Source organism: Pinus tabuliformis, chromosome Q, assembly GCF_031772625.1.
Source record: "Pinus tabuliformis cultivar Carrire ecotype Pingquan chromosome Q, CPIR1, whole genome shotgun sequence".
NCBI lineage: Eukaryota > Viridiplantae > Streptophyta > Pinopsida > Pinales > Pinaceae > Pinus > Pinus tabuliformis.
Window position 1 is genome coordinate 420,688,467 of NC_142296.1, and position 17,209 is coordinate 420,705,675.

The 17,209-nt window shown below is 36.5% G+C and overlaps 1 protein-coding gene across 1 annotated transcript in view; it reads right to left on the minus strand.

Annotated features, from left to right (window-relative positions):
* Positions 1 to 15,042, minus strand: part of LOC149219995 (PHD finger protein ALFIN-LIKE 5-like) — a 45,749-nt gene extending 30,707 nt beyond the window's left edge. Inside the window, exons 1-2 of the mRNA XM_089382706.1 lie at positions 14,450 to 15,042; positions 14,140 to 14,172 (exon numbers count right to left, since the gene is read on the minus strand). Coding sequence (XP_089238832.1) covers positions 14,140 to 14,172; positions 14,450 to 14,549 — 133 coding nt within the window. The 5' untranslated portion in view covers positions 14,550 to 15,042. The remainder of the gene's footprint in view (positions 1 to 14,139; positions 14,173 to 14,449) is intronic.
* Between the last annotated feature and the right edge of the window lie 2,167 nt (positions 15,043 to 17,209).

The following is a 17,209-nucleotide window of genomic DNA, read 5'->3' on the forward strand; positions in this document are numbered from 1 at the left end:
AGAATCGGATTGGTAACCCATCTGTATAGTAGCATCATATCAACCAGCGTTGTCACATAGCAAGGCCTTGACTAACAACTCTATCTCTCCACGAGATTTGAGCTCAATGTTGGTGAGACCAATGATGTATAGACACCCTCATCATTGTCTCTCTTGGAACATACCCCACCCAGGTTCTCAGGGTGTGTTCCACCAGGACTATTCTTGTCTCGGATTCCCAGTCCTCAAAGAATATCGATCCTCTACAACTACTCTTATCTTGGATGCCCTAATACATCCTCAAAGAGCATCGGATGCCAAATGTTTACCGAATCCTCCATTCTATCTTCCCAAGTGAAGACAAGAATGATGTGTCTATCTCTCCCTCTTAATTAGGGAAGACATATCTATTCCAGTAAAGGAATGTAATCATTCCTACGGAAGGAATGTACCTAAGTTCCCTCTTGGCTTAGGAATTTCCAAGTTTCTTCCAAGTAAGAAACTTGTTTCCAAGCTCCCTCTTAATTAGTGATCTACAATAGCTCCTCAGATGGAGATGAGGGGACAACCAGTTGCTTGAAGAACTCCTCTTCACGATGTCATTTATTATTTTCGTTGTCTAGGAGTCTTTATGTTTGGGACTTCTACATAGGGCACCAACCATCCATCACTTTCATACATGAGTTAACCATGTCATCATCAGAAAGTGATCAATCAATCCATACATGTCCTTCCTTCATGCCATGCTGCTTTCTCCATGCCATGTTTACTTAAGGATCTATCATCCTACTACATGTGCATTGGTGGTGGAAGACATCCATAGATCTTCCCTTGGTAGCCCTGCATAAACCCATCCAGATATTTGTAACAATAAAGGAATGAACATTAAAACATTACCTTTGTGATGGTCTTTCATCATGACATCTTCTAGTTTGCATCAGCATCTTGCATACATATCAACATATCTCCCAAAGATATATATATTGTCAAGGGTCTCTTTCTTTTTCAGACTTCATCAGAGTCTTCAAATCTTCCATGGAGATATCCTAGTCAAATCTTCATGGTCTTTCGGATGTTGATTGTCTTTACCATGGTTGCATATTCCACGATTTCTTCCTTCCTTTCTTCACACATTTCATTCCCAAGAGCTTCCAACCAGAGTTCCTCAATTGTAGTCAACCACTTCCTATTTCATATGAGGACATATCATGTTGATTTCATCTAGTGAATGTGTGACCCGTGCATTCTTGCATCCCTTTGAGGGAGGACATCCTTTGTTTTGATCATGCTCTTAAGATAGAGCATTGGTCCATGTTACCTGCAACCATATGACATGACTCTTCAATATAGACTATAAGCATATATATCCTGCAACAGCTTCCTTGATTGAAAGAGCTTCAATCCCTTGATTTGTTTCTCTTTTATGTCATGATACCATCATCCCATGAAATCCACAAGTTTGGAATTCTTGATGAAACACTTGCTTCCCCTCAATAATCGGTGAACCTTTCAATGAAGATTCCATTAGAGAATCTTGAGGATCTAAAGTATCCCATCAGCAGATGTTTCCTTTGACAGATGTATGATGAACCTTGTACTAGATGACCTTGCCACTTGTGTTTTCAATGAGACTCCCAAGAGCTATATCCCTTTGAGGGAGGACATCCTTTGTTTTGATCATGCTCTTAAGATAGAGCATTGGTCCATGTTACCTGCAACCATATGACATGACTCTTCAATATAGACTATAAGCATATATATCCTGCAACAACTTCCTTGATTGACAGAGCTTCAATCCCTTGATTTGTTTCTCTTTTATGTCGTGATACCATCATCCCATGAAATCCACAAGTTTGGAATTCTTGATGAAACACTTGCCTCCCTTCAATAATAGGTGAACCTTTCAATGAAGATTCCATTAGAGAATCTTGAGGATCTAAAGTATCCCATCAGCAGATGTTTCCTTTGACAGATGTATGATGAACCTTGTACTAGATGACCTTGCCACTTGTGTTTTCAATGAGACTCCCAAGAGCTATATCCTTGACTTCCATAGATTCTAACCATCTTTCATGCTTCTCTATGATGATTTCCCGAGCTCTTGCTTTCAATGCTTCTATGATGCCTTGATGCATCCCATTATTTTACTTAGTGAATCATGGTAGCCATATCTTACAACAGAAGACTTAGGAACTTGAAAAGAACTTATGTGAGGAAGACTATCTCAATAGTGGAGATCTCTTACTTCCTCTTTCTTGGACTTCTTCTTTTCATCTTCCTCCACTTCTTCGGTGATGTGGGCTTCTTCTCTTCTTCTTTTGTTATTGTCCTTTTTGAGCTTAGGACAGTCTCTTTTGTAGTGTCCATATTCTTGACACGCATAGCATTGGATTTTGGCCATGTTCTTTTTCTTTTTTCTGAGGACTAAACTTTCCAACTTGTCCCTTTCTTCTTGTCATTGCAGCATAAGCTTGATTTTGCTCACCTGTTCCCACATCAAATTTGGCCTTTAGTCTAGATTCTTCAATCTTGCATAGTGACCATAGATCCTAGAATGGAGTAGCTTCTTTCTTGCCATAAATACTTGAAGTAAGGTTACCCCACTCCTCAGGTAGTGCATTTAATGCTACTGTAGTCATTTCACTATCGGACATGACTTCTCCGAGTTCTTGTAGATGATCTCGGATCTCAAATATCCTCATAAAGTATGAGGCTATTCCATCTTCCATAGACATCTTCAGCTTGTAGAGTTCTTGCCTTAATGATATGACTTCTCCAGCAATGCTTATGGAATACAACTCTACCAGTTTGTCATAGATTTCTTTTGAAGTTGCAAGTTTAGATACATATGGGATGAGGGGATCTTTGATGGATTCTATGAGAATCCTTTGAGCCCTAACTTCCCCTTTCATATATTTGGCAAGAGCTTGAGCATCTTCCTCTCTTGGTTTTGTGATAGATCCTTTGACATGATTCATGACCTCATTTTCAATGAGATTTAGATCTGTCCTTTTCTTCCATGCAAGATAGTTTGAAGCCCCAACCAATTTGTTGCTCTCCTTGCAAAAAGACATTTTGACAGATTCAGATAAGGTCATATACTTACTTGATAGGATGCTCCTTTCTTCTTGCTACTTCCTTGATGTTGATGATGATATAGAGAATTGAAAACTTCTCTTTGTTGAGAATAGTTTTCTTCAATAATGATCCTTGATCTCACAGAGAGGGAGATCCCTTTTGATGGTGAAGTCTTGTTGATGAAGATCAGTGATGACTTCTTAGTGATGTCTTTAATGGTAAGAACGTGTTTCAACGAGAGAGAGTGTTGATGACACCACCTTTTGATCTAGCTTCCTTTGGATGAATAGTCTTTAAAACACTTGATTTGTAGATCTCTTCACTTTGAGTAGATGTAGGATTTTGGCCTTCTTGTCTTGATGATGATCCCAATACTTCTTTGTAGACTTCTTTGATCTAGGGTTATGATGCTTCCTTTGACTTCAAGATGACCTTCGCTTTGATGCCTTCCTTGAAATTTGATCCTTGTGTGTTTCTTGATAAGATGCCCTTTGTTGATTTAGTTACCTTAGCTCTAAAACCATGTTGAAAAATCTAGGGCAATGATATTAGATGATTTCTCTTCTATTAGTAATTGCTTGTGAGTGCTTTTACTTCTTTAAATTAGGATCTTCTTTAACTTAGGTTATTAGAGTTTTGCTTCATCAAACAGCTACCAATGCATAAACCATAAAGAGACGAGACAAAATATAGCCTGTCAGCCAGGGCTAAAACCTCTCATTGTTTGAGAGGAAAACCCGCACAAAGTCTTCTTATAGAGGATTCCAACTAACGAATACCAAGACCAAGACCCTTGACCTATTTGACCAAGACACAAAACCTCCTTGAAAGATTCTTCTTGCTTTTCTTCCTCTTTCTTGGCTACCCTTTAGAATTCGGTTTCCTCTTCACTGCTTCAGAACTATTCCTTATTTTGGCTTCCTTGAGGACCTTAGAGGATTGTATTGTTGTCCTTATTGTTGCCCTTACCTTCTTACCCTTGCACTACTTTGTTGCCCCTGCACTACTTACTGTACTGCTACCTTACCTCGTATGATATTGTTGCTTCACCTCGCACTACATTGTTGCCTTATCTTGCACTATATTGTTGCCTTATGCTCTAGAGTACGCACTTCTACTTCAGTACTTACCTCGCATTGCACCCTTACTGCAGTCTTATCTTTTGAAGTTGACTTGCATGAGGAGACTTTGCTTGGTCTTGGAGGGTTGTTTACACTTATCTAATGACTCATACAAATTATAACATGCCCAAGAAGGGTCATTCAATCATGACATAGACTCAATTAGACTTTATGACTATATGACTCAATCCTAAAGGCTCACAATGGGAGCCATCACTAAAAATAAAAATTCCCTGCTCATGAAACCCATGAGACACTCATTACAACAATAATTTTCAATTACATAAAATCACAATTACACGTCATTATGAAGACCAAACCTAGTTACTTTTCAACAGACCAAAGGGGGAATTTTCAGTAATTTTGATGCAATGATCCCAATGAAGTCACTATCCAAGGGAAACCAAGGGCAAGAATTGATCTCGGAGCTAGGGCTTGAAATATCTCAAGATCCCACCGTCAGAATTGCTTCAAATTTGGAGGGCCTCTAAAAGACACTACAGCACAGTAGAGGGCAAGAGATCGAATTTTTTGAATGGGTGAATCGTGAGAAAATTGATGCCCTAGGTCACCTATGGCGGCTAGACCTAGAAAGAAAGAGGGAGAGGTGAGAAAAATATGTTTTGAGTGATAACCAATGGAGGATCAGTGCCTAATCCTTTGGGAGAGATGGAGTCAAGGAGATTCTAATGCTTGGAATGGATTCACTTAGTCAAGGAGGCCTTTAGAACAACTTCGCATGGCATTAGGGCATGAGAACAATTGCTTCAAGGTCTTTACACTTCGATTTGCAATATTTGATGACTTATCAAGATAAAATTTTGACAAAATATCTCTAGGAATATTCACTCATCCATACATGACCCTTGAGTCATGACATGATGCAATGCTATAAAAGATCAAGTTTCCACAATTTCGCATAAGGAAAAGTAGTAAATTTTAGCCTACTATTGCAAAAATCCCAGCAACATTCATGTGACATAAGAAAATAACAGGAATAGCATTAAAAGAGTACTTACATGTAAAAAAGAGTATATCCAATCATCATCATATGTCAATAATGAAGCTCCAAGACAAAAAATGAAAGAGATCCAAACTCAAAATTCATCCATTCATCCAAAACTCGTCCTCCAAAGGAATAACGAAAATCTCTTGAGAGAGAACAACCCAATCCAAGTGATGATGATCAAAATGATTCATCTCACTTCTATTTATACACTATTTAATGAATTCAATTTAGCTAATTTGGCCTAATTTAGCCCCTAAAATAAAATAATGTGCATAATAAAAAAACTTTTGGTGAAAAGCCCACCAAATAGCTCAATAATTTAAAGATAAGCCTCTCAAGGATCAAATGATCAATAAAGTGAGTCGTTGGGCCTTTACCTTATGAAGTCAAAGAGGCATCGTGATGTAGAAATGGACTCCAAACATAGTGAACAAGGGGTTGGGCCCTTGTTTTTCAAGTAAGAACCCATGGTGCTCCCAAGTGGGTGTGGGGGCACAAGGACATCCTCATAGGTCTCCAAATGGATCAAATATGCCTGTAGACCATCTGGGCTAAAGTAATGACATAAGCCCTCCCTCTACAGCGAGGGGCACCCTGGAACATCTGCCAAGTGTATGGTGCAACTGTGGCACCAGTTGGGCATGGTGGACCAGGTGCATAATCCTCATCCAAAAGGTGGAACACAAGCAACCAATGAATGTTGTTGGCGATCCATGAAGTAATATATGCTATGGTGGAGGACCATGGCTCTCAACAATCACCCCACAAGTGCCAATGTGGTCCTTTAGAGAGTTGGGACCCTGTATAGAGAGACCAAGCACCAAATGGAGACCCACCTGCAATCTTGCATAAGATCCAATGTGCCCCCTTTGCCCTCCAATACAACAAGTCACTAGAATCAAGTATAAAGCTTACAAGTCATGGGATCAATGGGGCACTTCGTGGTGGCATGCCCTTCCATAGTGGGCTTTGGCATGTACAAGTGTCTCCAAGCTCAACAGGAAGTCAACCAAGGACCCTATTAGGTGGTTTCAACCTCTAAAGGGGTTGGCATGTCCATGGTACATCGTCTAAATGGTAGGTGGCAAATGATATAATAATGGAATGAAGTGGAGTTCAGGGGAATCATCTAGACCACATGTCAAGGTGCAAGGGTAGCTATAATAAGGGAATCCCACACTTGGGTATATGAGTGTAGGAGGGAGCAAATCATGGTACATGAGTTACCTCGACCTTCATTTTCCACCCTTCTTCATATGTCTTTTGCCTTTGATTGATTTTTCTTCATAACTGCTCAGGCCTCCAAGGGATGGAGTGCATGTTGTGTAATATGCAGTAGGGGATACCCCTTGAGGTGGGACAATTCATCGCCCACCAAGGGTTGGAACAATCATGGGTTCCTTAATGATGGAGGGGGATCATCTAGGGCCCATAGGAACTAGGGTGATGGCCATGGTTAAGGGGTAGAGCTCTCGTTTGGCTTTTGCCCACGTGCTAAATTTGTGTGTCCCGACTATCTTTTGCATTTTGTGGTACATTTCCTGTTGAGAGTGGCCAAATTATGCTTTTTTATTTTCTTTTTAGCTGCATCAACCTCCAAGGCAACGTTCCAAGCCCGACCCAAGGTGTGGACAAGGGGAGGGCGAGGTTAACCCTATGCGGACCCAGTGGACCCAGATGGGAAAAGAGATGAATGGGGCTCAGATGAGTGCAAAGGGAATAACGTAGGTGGTGTTGGGAAGCAGGACCACGCAACCAAAATCATAATTTCCCATGTAATGCCAGCCCTAAAGCTAATGGCCAGAATACAAACATAACCCACTCTTTCTACTGAATCCCCCAACCAATTCATGCCCAAAAGTCTCCATGACAAGTAAGGAAAACTACTCAACTATACCAATGAAAAGCCATACCTTTGGGGTCGGGAGGCCCATCTTCAAACATACCTTCATATCAGATGGGTGAGGGACCACATGGGTGGCTTAGGTGGCAGAAAAAATGGCACATCAAGCTATCTGGGGGTTGCAAGGGGCTACTGACTATCGATTGAGGACCATATAGGAGAAAAAAATTATCCGATATAAACTACCCACAGGTGGTGGGTAACAGTGCTAACATTAATGTGGTAATGCTCTATCAAAGGCAACAACCTACCACACATTGTGAACTCACAAGTTTCAAGCACTCTGCCAAGTGGCATGAACCCATGTAAGATAAAGAAGATGTTGTCAACTATCACACAATTTGAAGATGCGTGCAAGAGTCCACTAGTGTTGATTGAAAATGCACTAAGAAAACAACTCTATACTTGGAACAACGGTAAGTTAAACTATGCAAAGCTAAAACTACACCCAACAAAGGCCTCAGTGCAATTCATTTTATTCTCTATGGATTTGAATCTACCACCAAAATTAGAGGCTTATTGTTGATAATCTAAGATTGAAAGTACCTCAAGCCTTCTTCTACGGTTACTGATATTTATTTCACATTCTTCTATGGTTATCGCACCAAATCTAAACCAATGTTGGCTAAAAGGATTCTACATTCTAATGTAGAGTTCAATTGCTACCTTATAGTTATTTCCTTAACCTGTGGTAGATTTATGATCCTGCAAGAACGGCTCAATCTCCTCCTCAACCCCATTCCCATACTAAACTCGTTGTTTACAAGGCTCAGTGTAACCTAGAGCATGTCATTCATCAATGGCATTCATGCTCCCTCCTCTATTATCATGATGACCATGACCAAGACCCATTAGTGAGCAAGTAGGCAATAATTAAAAACTAAGTGGTTGCATCCCCAATCATTTATGTCACATGCTTGTGGTCCAATATAGTGTTACAATGGCATATTGACCTTTAAAGTTTGTGCCTATAATGGATTCTCCAACACTTTAACAAGGCCAAATTTGTTATCGGATTGCTTAAGTCATGAAATTTGTTAGCAATTACATTGAGTTCCATTGATAGCTATGACAACTAATGGGTAGAATCTAGTGGCCCTTTTCTTGCCCTAAAATAGTAATGTAATTATTTCATGTTCCTTACTAATAATGAAACATACTTTCAATTTTTTAAGATAGATTAGCATAGCCAAGTACATAGACACAATAACTGGGGAGAGAACACCTTAACAACTTCTATAAGCAAGGTAACAATTATAGTAGCCTAGTACTCAATGCTCGTCCATTAATCTTATAACAATTATTCTAATATGTATACAAAATTATGTTATTAGAAACAAACTGGTCACTAAACTGATAGACCCCTAAAACTAGAAATTGATTAGAACCAGACTGAAACTAAAAAAGGGGAAAAAGGAAAAATAAATGACCAAAAAATACATAAAATATTCAAATTTTGATCAAAAATTATGTCTTCATGTGCATCCAAGAGAATTCAAACCATTATACAAAAATATGCAAAGCCTTCTCATGTATACAGAAAGTAAGGGTGCATATATCCAAAACAGCACCAAGTGCAATCCATATTACCAAAATACATAAACAAAGAGGCTTTGAATGGTCTTTGGAGTCCAAAAATAATTCATGCTACAACAAATAGCTACATTTCATCAAAATCATTGCCATTAGGAATTCTCATAATCAATATCACCCTCTACCCCCCACTCTAGTCTCTAGCCTGTGTCTCTACCTCGAATCTTGATCCTCCAGGGACATCAATCAACACCCTCCAATTTTGATCAAACTCCCTAATCCAAGCATAACATAAGGCAAAGAAATCATAAAATACCTAATCAATGATTTTGCTTGATTTAAGGGTACATTTTTACTAGGGTCATGACATGGGAGTTCAGCAATCAGAACCACCAACATCGAGGTACCTGGTACATAGCAGGCTTGGTTCTCTTGATTAAATGTTAGTTCTACACCATCATACATGCTAGAATCCAATGGAAATATTGCAATCATGCCTGGTTCTCTTGATTAAATGTTAGTTCTACACCATCATACATGCTAGAATCCAATGGAAATATTGCAATCATGCCAATCTTAAAATCTTAAAATCTTGAAAACTGTTAAGTCCACTATATTCTAAATTGGATCTAAAATTCTACTTTCTCCACATGAAGTCCAATGAGGTTGGAACCACTCTCAAACATCCCAAAACAATTAATAGTAATGTTAAAATTTTAAGTAAAATGAAAGATAAAGAAGAATGTCAACTTTTAATTTCAGAGTACTTTTGTTGTCACATGTGCCTGTGTAAGGACTAGTATGGAATCAGTCAGTTTCAAAAGAAACTGGCTGGTTTGGGTAATTAAGGTTGCCTCCATACAAAATCAACCAATTCCATCACAAAACCAATCGGTTCTATATAGAACCAGACATTTCTGGTTTAAAACCCAGTTTCGAACCAATGACTAATGTAAACTGATCAAACCAAACAGTTTTCACAAAATCAGTTCGGTTCTAAAAACACCGATACAAATCTACTACCATAGGCATAAATAAATAAAGAATACAATAAATATGATTTAACCACCATTACCACACATGGAACTCTTCAAGGTCGAAGCATACACAATTACATTAAGAAACAGGCAAAATTGGATTATTCTCACAGATTCATTGATGCCAATCATGAAAATTTCAAAAAGGTTTGAACGCTTGGGAGGTGCTAACATTATTGTGGTAATGCTCTATCAAAAGCAACAACCTACCACACATTGTCAACTCACAAGTTTCAACCACTCTGCCAAGTGGCATGAAACCATGTAAGATAAAGAAAATGTTGTCAACTATCACACAATTGGAAGATGGGTGCAAGAGTCCACTAGTATTGATTGAAAATGCACTAAGAAAACAACTCTATAATTGGAACAACGATAAGTCAAACTACGCAAAGCTAAAACTACACTCAACAAAGGCCACAGTGCAATTCATTTTATTATCGAGGGATTTGAATCTACTGCCAAAATTAGAGGCTTATTGTTGATAATCTAAGATTGAAAGCACCTCAAGCCTTTTTCTACGATTACTGATATTTATTTCAAATTCTCCTATGGTTGTCTCACCAAATCTAAACCAATGTTGTCTAAAAGGATCCTACATTCTAATAGAGTTCAATTGCTACCTTATAGTTATTTCTTTGACGTGTGGTAGATTTATGATCCTGCAAGAATGGCTCAATCTCCTCCTCAACTCCATTCCCATACCAAACTACTTGTTTACAAGGCTCAGTCTAACCTAGAGCATGTCATTCATCAATTGCATTCATGCTCCCTCCTCTACTATCATGACAACCACGACCAAGACCCATTAGTGAGCAAGTAGGCAATAATTAAAAACTAAGTGTTTCATCCCCAATCATTTATGTCACATCCTTGTGATCCAATACAGTGTTACAGTGGCATATTGGCCTTTAAAGTTTGTGCCTATAATGGATCCTCCAACACTTTAACAAGGCCAAATTTGTCATCGGATTGCTTAAGTCATGAAATTTGTTAGCAATTACATTAATTTCCATTGATAGCTATGACAATTAATGGCTAGAATCTAGTAGCGCTTTTCTTCCCCTAAAATAGTAATGTAATTATTCCATGTTCCTTACTAATAATGAAACATACTTTCAATTTTTTAAGATAGAATAGCATAGCCAAGTGTAGTAAATTGATTTTCCAAAGTGATTATGCTCTCAATGCAAAAGTGGGAAATACATTTTGCCATTATATTTAGTGTAACGTGTGAAAATCTTACCACATCATCATGACTTAATGTTATAACATTGTTTGGCAATGACTAACTGCAATTTTGCCATTATATTTAGTGTAACGTGTGAAAATCTTACCACATCATCATGACTTAATCTTATAACATTGTTTGGCAATGACTAACTGCAATTTTGCCATTACATTTAGTGTAACGTGTGAAAATCTTACCACATCATCATGACTTAATCTTATAACATTGTTTAGAGTGACTAACTGCAAGATCAACATACTTAGCCCCACCTTATGATATCAAACAACATGCAAATCAGGCCCACAAACATTGACAGATACAAAGCAACGGGCAGCACAATCTAGGAACTAACAAATTGAATTCACCATCACATGTACTTAATTGCCTTACTGCGAAACAGAGGGTTATTTAAAACTATGGCCTATTTAATCATATCTAAGATAAAAATATTACCTGAAGTTATGAGGTATCCTTACCAACATAAAATAGGTGGAATTGTAAAAAAAAACAGAAAACATGTGCCATTCTAGTTATATTTAGAGCATTTCAATTAGGTTAAAAAATCAAAATGAGTCATGCATTGGCCATTTGCATGCAGCTGCAAAAATGTTTTTCATCAATGCAAAAATCAAGTAAACTTTGAATCTTCAATTTTTTCAGTGAAAAAAGTAGCTCCCAAGGTACTTTGAGAAACTCATTCCCATTTACTGGGATTTGAATATTTTAACTACCCGAACTATTATGGTATAAGTTAATTTGAGATATCAATCTGTGTGAAATGTTTGTTTTTTATTATTTCAGTCATTCTCATTAACTTGCATTTTTGTAAGAACCTCTATTCTTTGTTGTAATATTAAAAATTAACATCCTATAAAATAGGGATGGCTTACCAATAAGGGGGTTCACTAAATGTTAACCCATTGGCCATGGTTCCATTCTCATTGTGGTCTGCGCCACAAATATGTCACAGGATTTGTCAAGCCAGATACAAATCCTGGGCTATTTTGGCAGAAAAAATACCCTCATTCTCAGCCTAAGTCACATGGTTCAGGTTCAAGTTCGGGTTCGGCAATGATTAGGTTCGATTCAAGTTCAAATTTTTTGATGAGGTTTGCCATTGGGTTTGTCTATATACATTTTCTATATATATATATGAAGTTTAAAATGAAATATAGGATAAAATAGTAAGACATCAACATCAATAAACATAAAAAATTGCTATCAAGAACATGGGAATTGCAAGGATAAATTACAAGCTTGAGTTGTGACATGAGGTTATGAGTTCTAACTTCTGATCTATAGACTTGGTCAATGGCTATGAGGTTCGACAAGGTTCGCCGAACCTCAAAAAAATTTGAAACTTCACCAAAATTTGACCTCAAGGTTGAAGTTCGACGAACCTTGTGAAATAGTTCTCAGCATCTAAGCCAAAGTAATGTTATATAGGATTTTGCCTTAGTGATCATGTTTGGCATAGTGCTGTTATGTATTGCATGTAAAGTTGACTCTTTCGTGGTCTGAGGGCTCAAACAGTTAAATGGTTCATTATAAGGTTAGTTGAATGATTGTAAGCCAGCCTTGATGGCCGCACTAGGGTTTGAGCTAGAGATTAACTGTGTCCTATTTATAGAGGTGAGTTTAAGAAACAAAAGGTTGGAAGAAATTGTCGACGCAATATCAATCTCTTGAATGCCTCGTGGACTGTCTTAAATTGTCTGCAGGACAGTGGGCAATGATAGACGGATTGTGGACTGGGACATGTGACTGAGTGGACGGGTTACATTGTCGAGCTATGTAACAGACAGAATTGATAGTGTAGAGAATGGGTTTAGAGTGCATTTCCCTTCCGGTGCCCAAGTTTCCCACTATAAAACTCTGTTTTGCATTTGATGGGTATGCGCCGTCTTTATGCTTCTGCTATATTCTTGTTATTTATTTTCAAATTCGCTCCAATTTTAAGGTCACAATCAAGCCAGACACTAAATTGGTGGATGAGACCCCTTGTTTCTGGGGCAAGGGACCACCTCCCCAGTGCATTTGATGGTATGTGCTGTGCTTATGCTTCTGCTATATTGTCATTATTTCTTCTCAAATTCTCTCCAATTTTAAGGTCACAGCCAAGCCAGACACTAAATGGTGTATGAAACCCCTTGTTTGTGGGACAAGGGACCCACCTCTGCTTCTGCTATATTGTCATTATTTCTTCTCAAATTCTCTCCAATTTTAAGGTCACAGCCAAGCCAGACACTAAATGGTGTATGAAACCCCTTGTTTGTGGGACAAGGGACCCACCTCCATGGAGCGTTTTGACTGCATGGAGCGTTTTGACTGCTAAGTCTACAATAGACCCACCTTCATGGAGCGAATTGACTGCTAAGTCTACAATAGCACTATCGGCATGGACTGGGTTAATGATAATGTTAACGAGCTTAGTTATAGTAGAGCATGTCTTAATTAACGAGCTTAGTTATAATAGAGCATGTCTTAATTAACGAACTTAGTTATAATAGAGCATGTACGCTTTGCTGTAGCTAGGGTTAAGACTTCAGACAGTTCTGTACTTTTCAAATGTTGGCACTAAGTGTCCTCGGCATTTAGTGTCCAACCGGAAATACACTCTTTCTAGTGCAGCCTCCCAGGTATCTTTCTTGAAGCATAAAGAGGTATGACCTAAAACAGGGGAAAGGATTATCTTGTCAAACCAATGGCCCTGGGCCCTGCCTATTGAAGTAAGAGAAGAAATATATATGTGTGTGAGAGAGAGAGTGTGAGAGACACAAATAAGAAAATTCATATATATATAAAATAATTAAAAAGATAAATGAAAATAAGAAAACGCATCAGATTCAGAAACTTTGAATAAAAAATACAAAATAATTAAAAAGATAAATGAAAATAAGAAAACGTATCAGATTCAGAAACTTTGAATAAAAAATTAGTTTTTTTTTTTTTCAGAACGTGAATAAAAAAATTAGTTGAAAAGATAAATGAAAATAAGAAAACTCATAGGAATCAAAGACTTTGCCTTTAACCTAGGGCTAATTTTCAAGTCGCCTATTTCACAATAATAATAATTGAACTTTCAGTTCTCCGAGCTGAAATGCGACAACAATCTATTTCTGTAAAGTTCCAGCATCACAAGAAACCAAAGCACGATGTATATTTTTTTTTCCAATTATACAAATTGTTGTATTCATCGATTTGCCGATTATCACCAGAATCCCGAAACATTGAAAAAAGGAACTCACCCGGGTCGCATTGTTGATAAAACTCCTCCACGTCTGTAAAAGGAAAACAACAATATCAATAATATTAATCAACTGAAAGAAAAGAAAAAAACAAAACAAATGGACGCTCCTCGCAAAACTTTATATGAGTTTAACAAGAAAATCTCCACGCTAAAATAAGCGTCGAACAGAAAATAATCAGCAGAATCTTTAAAAAACTCTCCCGGGTGACAAATCTGAGACATTCATACAGAGATTTAACGTTAAATTACGTAAAGAAGGGCACCTAACTATACGCATTCGGATCTGCCGATAGAAGATGTTTATTTACCTGTTGTGAGGGCTTTTATCAATCCATTTCTGCGGCTCTTGAAGTCTTTAAATACTTCTTCCACCGTGCGCGGATTGTATGGCCCTGAACCGCCTTCCATAGACTCTTCTGTTGCTGCCGAGAGTTTGACGAAATTAAACTTGACTTGAACTAAATCAAGCCGAATTTAAACATCGAAGAGAAGGATGGATGGGTGAAAACCGGACCGGACAGGGCCTTCTGGATTATCAAACCGGGTCGGAGAGCTTCGATGGGATGGGTCTACGAATGCTTGTTGGTAGTTCCCAGACCCGACGGATATAATACCTGCCGAGACCCTAACGCTCACGGACTCGGTGCGGACTTGCCTGGAGGCGAACGCAGACGTCGTATAAGGAGGGAGAGGGGGAGGCGCTCCTCGAAACGTATTTCAGCAAATTCAAAGGCGGAGACAAGCGAGACGGGGGAGAATATCAGACCGTTCGGTCATATGGGGAACTGTGTAGAAGCGGAGGGGCTTGTGGTGTAGATTTGATGGTCCAAGTTCGAATCTTCTTGGGTAGAGGTAGCTAATATATACTTTTATCATTTTTCCCTCATCGTGGCTTATGAAGGGAGTGAGGTTTAACCATGTCAACATGCGTGGCTTATGAATGGGAGTGAAGTTTAACTATGTCAACAGGTGTCCTGGAGGTTTAGATTTATATAGGTGTAAGACATTTCGGGTTATGAGATTGTACTTTAACCGTGCGGGTAAATGTTCAGAAGGTCTAAATTTACACACGTCAAAATGATTTGAGTTATTATGTATTTATTAATTTATTAATTTTTGTCTACTTTTTAATAAATTTGTTACGGTGAAAAAATTAAAATGGGCTACGTTTGCATAGACACTTCATTAATAATCAAAAATAAATGAAGTATAGATAACCCTTGATAACCATTATAAAACTGTTTGATTTGATTAAATAAAATGTAATTAAAATGGTGAGATTATGATTTTTATTATGGTATGGTATTTATTTCAAATATTGATTAATATCGTTGAATTTAAGTTTTAATTTAAGTTTTTGTGATCTATATCAAATTTATTGTAAAAAATATTTGTTTACGTATTTCGAATCAATAAGTGTGGTTCATATTGATGAATTATATTTGTTGGTTCGAAACGTATCGACAAATGAATTTTGGTGTGATTTTCATCAAAAACACTTTCAATAAAATTGATTAGCATTATTATTTATATTTTATATGTTTTTGTTAGAGATCAAATATATGTTTTAAACATTAAATATTTAAAAAAAGATTTAGATAATTTATTTTCATAAAAAATAATAATAATGATTAATTGATATTTTCATTTTTTTTTTTAAATTTTACAATAAATATTCTTGAAAACTAATTATCTAAATCAAGTTAGAGCATTATACATTAATGTTTAAGGGGAAATTTATTCATAACTAAATGAAGTTTGGCTATACCAACAAATATCGTAGAAGTGTGGATTTTAGATGTGATAGATTTTAGAATATGAATTTCATTAAACATTAATAATGTGAAGTAAATATTTTGAAATTTTAAATTTATATATTTCTAAATAATTTTGAACTATTATGTTTTTATTAAATTTAAGTTTTAATATTTTTAATCAATTTACTATTATTAATTTATAAATAGTAATCACTTGAGTCTTTTGAAAATAATAAATTTATTGTTATTGATTTATAAATAATAATCACTGGAGTCTTTTGAAAATAACTTGTGTAAAAATTTTAAAATTTTCAACGTTTAGAATACAAACTCTATCTGTAATCAAAAACAAATAAAATATACAAAATAATAACTTAAATATTTAAAGAGAAATTAAAAAAAAAAAATGTTTTTAAAACATTTAATATTTAGAATGTTAACTTCTCCCTATAAACATTACATGTTTCAAACAAAATTATATAAAGAGGAAAGATTAAACAACAACAAATTGGAAGTGTAAATTTAAGAATTAATCATTCACTCACAATATTGGAGGTTTCAAAAATATTTAATTATTTGTCCTTGATCATGAGTGGTTTACCCAAAATCGTCATAAATAAATTAAAACATAAATAATAATTATAATCGATTGAGGTTTAATCATGTAAGTGTTTTTAATGTGTAGATTTATATAGGTGTAGTAAATTTCAAGTTACATAATATTGTGAGATTATCGAGTGATTGGCACGATGATATGTTATTTGGCACAATGGTATGTTATTCCTCAATCTCTTTTCAAATCTCACTCATGTTATTCCTCAATCTAGTTTCAAATCCTACTCCACCTTGTTTCAAATTCCTCACCCCTTATAATAAATCTCAAGGAATAATTTCCCACCCTAGCAAACTCTCACCTCTTACTAAATCATAAATTCTCAATTCTCAGTATATTTAATATAAAAGAAAAATCCACATAAAATATTATAAATTCCCAACATTGTGAAAACTCTTTATTTTTATTTTAAATATATAATGTCTACCTTATAGTTGTTAGGTATAAAGTTAGAGACTTGCTTAAAACAAATTATTTGAATAATTTTATATTTTTTTCCATTTTAATGTATTAAGTTGTTTATTTTAAATATATAATGTCTACACTTATAATTGTTAAAGTTGGGGACTCGCTTAAAACAAGTTATTTAAATAATTTTATATTTTTTTCCGTTCTAATGCATTAAGTTGTTAAAATTGGCGCCACACCTGGTTGGTTGGAGGGATAGGATCAACTATTACTGGGGCTACATGGTCGGC